The sequence below is a fragment of the Nematolebias whitei genome, chromosome 22 (genome assembly GCF_014905685.2).
Source record: "Nematolebias whitei isolate Nwh7 chromosome 22, NemWhi1, whole genome shotgun sequence".
NCBI lineage: Eukaryota > Metazoa > Chordata > Actinopteri > Cyprinodontiformes > Rivulidae > Nematolebias > Nematolebias whitei.
The window spans coordinates 30,525,026-30,534,925 of NC_056519.1; the positions used below are offsets into that span (position 1 = coordinate 30,525,026).

The 9,900-nt window shown below is 44.5% G+C and overlaps 1 protein-coding gene across 1 annotated transcript in view; it reads left to right on the forward strand.

Annotated features, from left to right (window-relative positions):
* The window catches only part of LOC119428129 (metallophosphoesterase domain-containing protein 1-like), a 152,617-nt gene that overhangs the window by 19,220 nt on the left and 123,497 nt on the right, over positions 1–9,900 (forward strand). The window contains exon 2 of the mRNA XM_037695766.1: positions 7,922–8,147. Coding sequence (XP_037551694.1) covers positions 7,922–8,147 — 226 coding nt within the window. The remainder of the gene's footprint in view (positions 1–7,921; positions 8,148–9,900) is intronic.

Sequence of the window (9,900 nt, forward strand, 5' to 3'; positions counted from 1 at the left end):
ATATATATATATATATATATATATATATATGTGAGGGTCGACTAGGAACGTCTGACAGTCTCCCCTGAAACGGAGATTTAATTCCCACCTCCAGGAGAGCTTCGAACATGTTCTGGGGGAGGTGGGGGACATTGAGTTCAAGTGGGCCATGTTCTGCGCCTCTATTGTCGAGGCGGCTTATCGAAGCTATGGCCGCAAAGTTGTTGGTGCCTGTCGCGGTGGTGACCCTTGAACCCGGTTGTGAACACCGGCAGTGAGGAATGATGTCAGGCCGAAGAAGGAGTCCTATCAGGCCTTTTTGGCCTGTGGGACCCCAGAAGCAACTGATGGGTACCGGCAGTCCAAGCGGCATGCGGCTTGGGTGGTCACTGAGGCAAAAACTCGGGCATGAGAGAAGTTCTGAGAGGCCATGGAGAATGACTTCCATATGACTTCGAGGCAATTCTGGTCCACCATCCGGCATCTCATAAGGGGAAAGCAGTACGCCACCAACACTATTTATAGTGGAGGTGGTGTGCTGCTGACCTCAACTCGGGATGTCGTGGGTCATTGGGCAGAATACTTTGAAGACCTCCTCAATTCCACTGGCACGTCTTCCACTGAGGAAGCAGAGCCTGGGGACCTTGGTCAGGCTCTCCAATCTCTGGTGCTGAGGTCACCGAGGTGGTTAAAAAGCTCCTAGGTGGCAGGGTCCCAGTGGTGGATGAGATTTGCCCGGAGTTCCTTATGGCTCTGGATGTTGTGGGGTTGTGTTGGCTTACATGACACTTCAATATTGTGTGGACATCGGGGGCAGTTCCCCTGGATTGGCAGACTGGAGTGGTGGTCCCCCTATTCAAAAAGGGGGACCGTAGAGTGTGTTCTCACTACAGGGGATCATGCTCTTAAGCCTCCAAGGTGAGGTCTATTCGGGGTTTCTGGAGAGGAGGGTCCATCAGATAGTCAAACCTCGGATTCAGGAGGAGCAGTGCAGTTTTTGTCCTGGTCGTGGAACACTGGACCAGCTCTACACCCTCAGCAGGGTCCTGGAGGGTGCGCGGGAGTTTGCCCAACCGGTCTACATGTGCTTTGTGGACTTGGAGAAAGTTTTCGACCGCATCCCTCAGGGAGCCCTGTGGGGAGGGTACTCTGGGAGTATGGGGTACCAGGCCCTTTGATACAGGCTGTTAGGTCCCTGTTCGACCGGTGTCATATCTTAGTCCTCATTGCCGGCAGTCAGTCAGGCTCGTTCCCGGTGAGAGTTGGACTCCGTCAAGGTTGCCCTTTGTCATGATTCTGTTCATAACTCTTATGGACAGAATTTATAGGTGCAGCCAAGGTGTTGAGGGAATCTGTTTTGGTGACCTTAGAATCGCATCTCTGCTTTTTGCAGATGATGTGGTCCTATTGGCTTCATCAGGTCGTGATCTACAGCTTTCGCTGGAGCGGTTTGCTGCTGAGTGTGATGCGGCCAGGATGAGGATCAGTTCCTCCAAATCCGAGGCCATGGTCTTGAGCCGGAAAAGAGTAGAGTGCCCTCTCTGGGTCGGGGAGGAGGTCCTGTCCCAAGTGGAGGAGTTTACGTATCTCAAGGTCTTGTTCACGAATGAGGGAAAAATGGAACGTGGGATCGATAGGCGGATAGATGCAACGTCGGCAGTGAAACGGGCACTGTATACGTCTGCCGTGGTGAAGAGAGAGCTGAGTCAAAAGGCGAAGCTCTCAATTTACAGATCGATCTACGTTCCTACCCTCATCTATTGTCATGAGCTTTGGGTTGTGACTGAAAGAACGACATCTCGGATACAAGCGGCTGAAATGAGTTTTCTCCGCAGAGTGTGTGGGCTCTCCCTTAGAGATAGGGTGAGAAGCTCGATCATCCGGGAGGGCTCAGAGTAGAGCCGCTGCTTCTCCACGTAGAGAGGAGCCAGTTGAGGAGGCTCGGGCATCTGGTTAGGATGCCTCCTGCACGCCTCCCTGGTGAGGTGTTCCAGGCATGTCCCACTGGGAGGAGACCCAGAGGAAGACCCAGGACAAGCTGGAGGGACTATGTTTCTCGGCTGGCCTGGGAACATCTTGGGATTCCCCTGGAGGAGCTGGCCCAAGTGGCTGTGGAGAGGGAAGTCTGGGAACACAGGGAAGTCTCCCTGTGATGGACTGGAGACCTGTCCAGGGTGTACCCAGCTTCTCACACAGTGATATGGACACCATTGACCCCTGTGACCCTAAAAGGAAGAAGCGGATAAAGATTATGGATGGATGGATGGATGGATGGATGGATGGATGGATGGATGGATGGATGGATGGATGGATGGATGGATGGATGGATGGATGGAAGAATGGATGGACGGACGGACGGATGGATGGATGGACGGATGGATGGATGGATGGAGTGAAGGTTGGTGTGAACCTCAGTTTATTGTGAGCATTGGCTTTGTGCATCCATTTGATTCAGTGGAAGTGCAGCCCCTAATTTATGGGGGCTTTTTGGTGTTTGTTTGACAGCTAAATACAAGGCGTTGTTCTAAACAAATGGGAGCTGCATATGGAGAGCCTAAACTGTAGCGATAGCCACTCTTTGACAGCTGCTTTCATCTCTTTTTTATTCCTGCTTCACACTCAAGGATTTTTGGGCTTCCTAAAGTATTTCTCTTTCCTCCTCCCTCCCACCTTTCCACTGCCACTAAGCTGTGATTGGCTGTTATGACAGAGCTGTCGCCAGGCTGTCAGCCTTTTCTGAAGCTTACTTTAATTACTCCTTTCCACTAACACGACATGTTCATGCACAGATGCATGCAAACCCGCGCACACATCAGAAAGTCAATCACAAATGCACATGCTGACACACAAATCTGTGTGATGAGCTGCACGCTGTGCTATTCTGTCTATAATAATGGAAGAAGAAGAGTGATTGAGCTCTCCGTCAGTTCTCCTGCCTCACACTGCAGACCCCCACATGTTTGTCAATGTTGACTTTCTGTTTCCTGAGCTGAGCTTTGAAAATGTCATGTAGAATGGTGAAAGCCCAGACTCGACTGGGTTTGATGAGCTGGGATCGATGCTGCACCCCACGGATCCAAGCTCTGAATAGCCAATTAAAGCCATTGAAATGGAGGAAAGGATGAAGGAGTGAGGATTTGATTAGAGGGGGATGATGAAAGGGAACGGGAAAAAGATGCAGCAGTGACTGCCATAAGTGCTACATTTTTAATATTCTTCTTATAAATTTAAAAAGTGATTACCTGTTTTTCTTTTTCTCCCCTTCTTCTACCGAAAACAAATAATGGATACATTTGGCTGTTCTTGCATGAAAAGCTAAGCAGTGCAGTAGAAACCTTGACTGATTATTAGAGCTAGCAAAGAAACAAGTAGAAAGCTTTGTTAAAGACAACTGAAAGAGGTTCTCCCTTTTCTCTCTCCTGCATCGTCCCCTTTTATCCACTACCACTTATTCTTTCCTAAATCTGGAAATACATTTGGTCATGTAACAGAGTTCAGTCAGGTCCTCTGGGTGGTTTCTTTTGTTGAAATGTTTCATATTTTGTCCAAAAGACTTTGTCAGTCTGAGGAGCCACAACAAACTCAGTCTTATAAATAGCACCTTCACAAAGTGGGTCAACCAGTTTGTTGATGCTCAGATGGTTTCTCCCCGTCGACTCGTTTGAGGCAGTCATAGCCAAAGTGGTTCAAAATATCCTAATTCATGCTCATTCGGCAGGGGAGAAGGCAGACTACAGAAACCACCTGAGCACCATCAAAATGGTTGACCCACTATGTGAAGGTGCTATTTATAAGACTGAGTTTGCTGTGGCTCCTCAAACAGATGGAGTCATTTGGATGAAAGACAAAATATTTCAACAAAAATAAACCGTCCAGAGGACCTGACTGAACTTTGTTGGATTTTTCTACCTGGATTATTGAGCATGAATCAAGATACATTTGGTCGTGCTTGTTCGCAACCATGTAAGCTCGTCAGCATTCAGCTTGGGGCCATAGATGATGATCATGCTCTGATTTGATTGTCCAAAAGACAAGAAGGAAAAAGTTCTCTCCAGGAATTTGATACAATTTTTGTGTCCTTGTCAGCTGATGATTAACAATTCCAAACATTGGCAGCAGTAAGTCTCCTCACAGTATTTGCACAAAACTGGATTTTGTTTTTGTTCTACTGCTCGTTCGTTGTTTGACCCAAGTTTTTTTTTATTTTTCTATTAAGTCGGTTGTATTTTTGAGGGGGTTACTGGACCTTAGCAGACAGCTAAATGTTGAAAAGCAGTTTACATCTCATACAGGGCGGACATGGACAGAATGAACAAACATGTTTCCTTCAACTTTATGTATGTTAGTAACCTGTTCTCATGTTGATAATACCATATACTGTATGTACGGTGGCCCTGAGGTGTAAATGAACAGCATTTGAAAAAACAGAATTACATTTGAAAAAACACAACAGCATTTGAAAAAAACTGAATTACATTGAGCCGAAGCGGAAGAATCACATTAAAAAAATTTAAGAAACGGAACTTCATTTGAAAAAATAGAATCACGTTTGGGGCAGCACGGTGGCGCAACTGATAGAGTTGCTGCCTCTCAGTGAGCAGGTTACCCTGGTTCAAATCCCGGTCTGGGGGCCCCTCTGGGTGGAGTTTGCATGTTCTCTCCGTACATGCAGGGGTTTTCTCCAGGTATTCCAGTTTCCACCCACAGACTAAAAACATGCATGTTAGGCTGATTGGTAACTCTAAATTGTCTTAAGGTGAGAGAGAGAGAGAGTGAATGGTTGTTTGTCTCATTTGTCTCTATGTGTCCCTGTGATGGACTGGAGACCTGTCCAGGTGTCCCCCACCACAGTGATTGCTGGACATGGGCACCAGCGACCCCCGTGACCCAAAAAGGAAGAAGCAGGCAAAAGATAATGGATGGAATTACATTTGATAAAAACTGAATAATTCAAAAAATTTATAATTTCTGTTTTTACAAATGTTGTTCATTTACACCTTAGCGCCACCGTACTTATGCCTACTAATGCAAGGAATCTTTGCACACCTCACCATTACATATCTGAGTCTGTGGCAATGGATGTCCATGCATCACAGGTTAAAGTATCTTACCAGCTTTTCAGTGTCTCTGCCACAAGGATTTTGTTCCCATAGTAGTGTGGCGATGGCTGTCAGCGTTTCTTTGACATCAGATGACTATGTTTTTTTGTAGCTCTAAAAAGGGTGTGACATTCAAGCTCTGGCTTTTAGAAACATAATGCAGATGAAAATCCTTCATAATAGAAGTTGCAATTAACTTTGTAATCCACTTCACCTTTATTTGAGTTGGGTAAAGGCTTTGCCACAGCTTGCTTTATGGTCTCGTGTTAGCAGTGGCAGCTACCACCAGTTGGTCTTTCCTACTTCAGCTTGCATTCATTCAACCTTTATTTATATAGGCTAGTGAATATATAGTTAGTGCATATCCTGGAGATCTTGCCAACATAATTTTTGTTTGTTTTGCAAAGTGGAAATGGGAGTTAGAAATATCCTCTGTCTATCCCTCTGTGGTACTGACTTCCATTTTGGTGTGTGGGTACATCTAGGGGCAAGCAGGGTTCCTTTTGAAAATTAGGTTGCCAAGGCAAAACACAAGATGGCTGCCACCATTTATGTATGTATGTACTGAATGTGTGTGGGGGTGGTGTAAACTGACCACCTCTATCATTTGATGAAACGATGCTTTAGAGATTTTGTATTGGTTAAAATTAAAGTTTTCTCAAACGAGTGGAGTGGCTGAAGATTGGTAGTCAATGTTACCATTGGCCACACTCACTGGTTCCACCATTGTTTCTGGTCATGGATAAACTGCTCCCTCCACTTATCAGGAGCTCTCACTCTCTTTTTCTCCACAATGTAACTCCTACCAACTTGAAAATCTTGCACCAAAAAGATCAAGGGTTACCCTGTTCAATTCCAGTCCAAAAAAACACTCATCACAAAAATTACAAACATTTACTATTCAAATCCCTCAGTGACGGGGGTCATCAGTGTCCTGCTTTTTCTTATAGTTTAACCACCTGCTGCTTCCTTACCAACGCTCTCATTTCCCCTCCAACTCATGACCCATCCATCCCACCTCAATCTGTAGCTCCATTTGACCATTTTTAACCCATCACTCTATCTTCTCTAGAGCAGGTCATGTGCAGCTTGAAACCTTCTGGTTCCCCCTTTGATGTGGTCCCCCCTCAACTACTAAAGGCAGTTTTTCCAACTCTAGGTCCGTCCATTCTTGATATAATAAACAGTAGTTTATCCACTGGCGTGGTGCCAAAATCCTTTAAACATGCTGCTGTCCAGCCTCTCCTGAAAAAAAAAAAAAACCTTGACCCCTCAGTCGTATCCAACTACCGGCCTGTCTCCAAACTCCCATTTGTTTCTAAAGTACTGGAGAAAATAGTTGAGTCCCAGTTGAAGTGCTTCCTGGAAGGTCACACCATATTAGAGCTATTCCAATCTGGCTTTAAACCTCTCTACAGCACTCAAACTGCCCTATTGAAGGTCTTTAACGACATCTTCACAGATACCGGTGATTCTGTGTTGCTTGTCCTGTTGGATCTCACAGCCGCCTTTGACACCATCGACCATGAGATCCTCATTGCTAGGTTGGAGCAGTGGGTGGGCGTCACAGGATCAGCCCTCAATTGGTTCAGATCTTACCTCGCTGACAGATCCTTTTGTGTCTCCATCAAGGATTTTAGTTCCGCAGTGGCAGAGCTTAAATTGGGGGTTCCACAGGGGTCCATCCTGGGTCCCCTCCTATTCTCTTTATACCTGCTGCCGCTTGGTGCTATTTTTCAGAAACACAACATGCCCTTCCACTTCTATGCCGATGATTGTCAAATTTACTTCCCCCTAAGACACAATGGTACATGCTCTATTCAACCTCTGCTCGACTGTCTGGCTGACATCAGGGACTGGATGGCTTTAAACTTCTTAAGTTTCAATGAAAAGAAGTCAGAAGTCATGTTGTTCCCTCCCAACGACACAATCACAAACCACTGCATCGACCTTTCCACTCTAACCCTGTCAGAAAAACAAAGAGTCACTAATCTGGGAGTGATAATGGACCCTTCCCTGAAGCTTAACAATCATGTAAACATGATTGTTAAATCATGTTTCTTCCAACTGAGGCGGCTGTCTAAACTGAAGCCCATATTGTCCAAAATAACCTGGAGACAGTAATACATGCATTCATTACATCTAGGCTTGATTACTGCAATTCGCTCCTGTTTGGTATCAGTCAGACCTCCATTGCACAACTACAACTGGTCCAGAATGCAGCAGCCCGATTTTTAACCAGTACAGGCAAAAGAGAGCACATTACACCAGTTTTGGCCTCACTGCACTGGTTACCAGTTCACTTTCGAATCCAGTTCAAAATACTCATGTATGTCTACAAATCACTGAACAGTGTCGCCCCCCACATCTTTCTGATCTGCTACAACCGTATGTCCCACCGCGTTCTCTGAGGTCAGCGGACCAGTTGCTCCTCACAGTTCCAGGATCTCATCTTAAGCACAGAGGTGACAGGGCCTTCTCTGTAGCAGGACCTAGACTTTGGAACGAGTTACCTCTGCTTATCAGACAGGCCCCCTCCCTCTCGGTTTTCAAGTCCAGTTTAAAAAACCACTACTATTCGGTGGCTTTCATTACCAGATGATCTGTGTTTTGATCCTGTATGCTCCACACTGGTTTGTCGTCATTATCTGCATCGTTTTTATGTCTATATTCTGATTTACCTCATTTTGTATATTGCTTTGTGTGTTACCTGTTGTTTTGCCTGTACAGCACTTTGATTGGCCTTGTTGCTGTTTTAAGTGCTTTATAAATAAAGTGGTATGGTATAGTATGGTGGTAACATCACTCATTGATTTTTCCCACTTTCTTGCTTTTCTTTCCAGGAACCCTGCCATATGACATCAAAATAGTAATTGCAGGAAACCATGAGTTGACCTTTGACCAGGAGTTCATGGCAGATCTGATCAAGCAGGACTTTTACTACTTCCCTTCAGCCTCCAAGCTAAAACCAGAAAATTATGAGAATGTCCAGTCCCTCCTCACCAACTGCATTTACCTGCAGGACTCAGACGTCACCGTTCGGGGTTTCAGGATCTACGGCTCTCCCTGGTGAGTAAGCCCTTCAACTCTTCTTTACATCACAGTGAAAACCTAGGAACGACTGGAAACGTCCCTGGGAAAATTTGTTTTAGAGTTCAAAAACTGTTAGATGAACAAGCTTGTGATCAATTATGCTACCTAGTGCCTACGCCTAATATGAATTAATTAGTGGCTGTATGTCACATACCAAACAAGTAATATTGGTCTGCCTGTATTTGTCACTGGTCAACGTATTTACAAGTTGGAATAACATTTGTGGAGAATATTCCTTAATTTTTTTCAGTGTCTGTTTTAGAGGGGCCTCAAACTGATGCCTGGTTTTAGCTTTTGGTCATTTGTGGTCACCCCATCTCAAACCTCAGTAACTGGCTGATGGGCTCTTTGTACATCTAGGGGCAGCTGTGGCTGAGTGGTTAGAGCAGTTGTCCTCCACTGGGAGAGTCGGGGGTTCGATTCCACCAGCAGTCACATGTTGAAGTGTGTGCATCACACTGTGTTAATCATGTTGCGGTTGTTGTTGTTATCCATTATTGTTTTTGTTGGTTTCTACTTTTTGGTGTCCTGTTATGTAATCTGTTGCTATGTGCTTGTTCTGTTTGTCCCTGTACAGCACTTTGGTGTGCTTTGTCACTGTTTAAAGTGCTTTATAAATAAATTGGTATGGTATGGTATGAAGTGTCCCCTGGTGACACTGACACTGAACCCCTCGTTGCCTCTGATGTGTGTCCCATTGATGTATAGATGAGATCTAAAGCTTTGATTAGTTTCTGCAGATTCAGATGAGCGTTGTAGAGATGTAGTAGAGTGTTGTATGAATGTGTGTGTTGAAGGTAAATGATTGCGTTGTAAAGAGCTTTGAGTATCTTGATAGAAAGGGTCTTTATAAGTACAGTCCGTTTTCCTCTTCAGCACATACCAGCAGTCATTTTTCATTCACAGTGCATTTTTTTTATAGAAAACAAAGTTTATCTATTTACTAACTGTTGTTCATATCTTTATTTTTCTATATGACAATTCTAACTGCACAACGGAGTAGGAATGTGCGATATGGCATAAAATTCATATCACGATATGTATTGTGAAGGGTGTCGGTAACAATACATATCGCAATAGGTTTTTGGTATAAAACTTGCAATAGGAACAAAAAAGCATAGTGTGTCCTTTTGCCATCATATATTTTAAACTAAGAAAATTCCACTACTAGGTCCAGAGAGTTTTAAAATAATAAACAAATCAAGTATTAGGGTTCTTTCTTGTAGTGCAAAGCAGTGCCAAATATATCAAGTGTAGTTTTAGCCATATGGTTTAAACAAAATAATATGTTGTTAACTCTTAACAGTTTCCAGTCTTCACTTAATAAATGAACAGCAACAGAGCAGCATTTTACACTGAAACACTTCACCCTCCCAACCTCTAGTTGGCGCCTCCTTCCGCTTTAATGAAGCTGACCCAAAATGAGTCTGTGGCTTTGACCAGAGGGTCTCGCAGTAAAATCACACAACACGGCGTTCTTTTCACAGATCAGAGAGCAGGTTTCTCTAAAGCTGACAAACACTTACTTTAACTTTCAACGGAAAAAAACCCCCCAAACTTTCGACGTAACACAGCGTTTTGCGCATGCGTCAGAATACGGCAACACTACGGCAAGCCGGCTGTAGTTAGCTTGTAGCTTTGCTACGTAGCTCTCGAAGAAAAAACTTTAACACCACTTGCGAACAGTTTTCAACTAAAAAAAGTAACGATTAAACTGAAAGCTCTGATT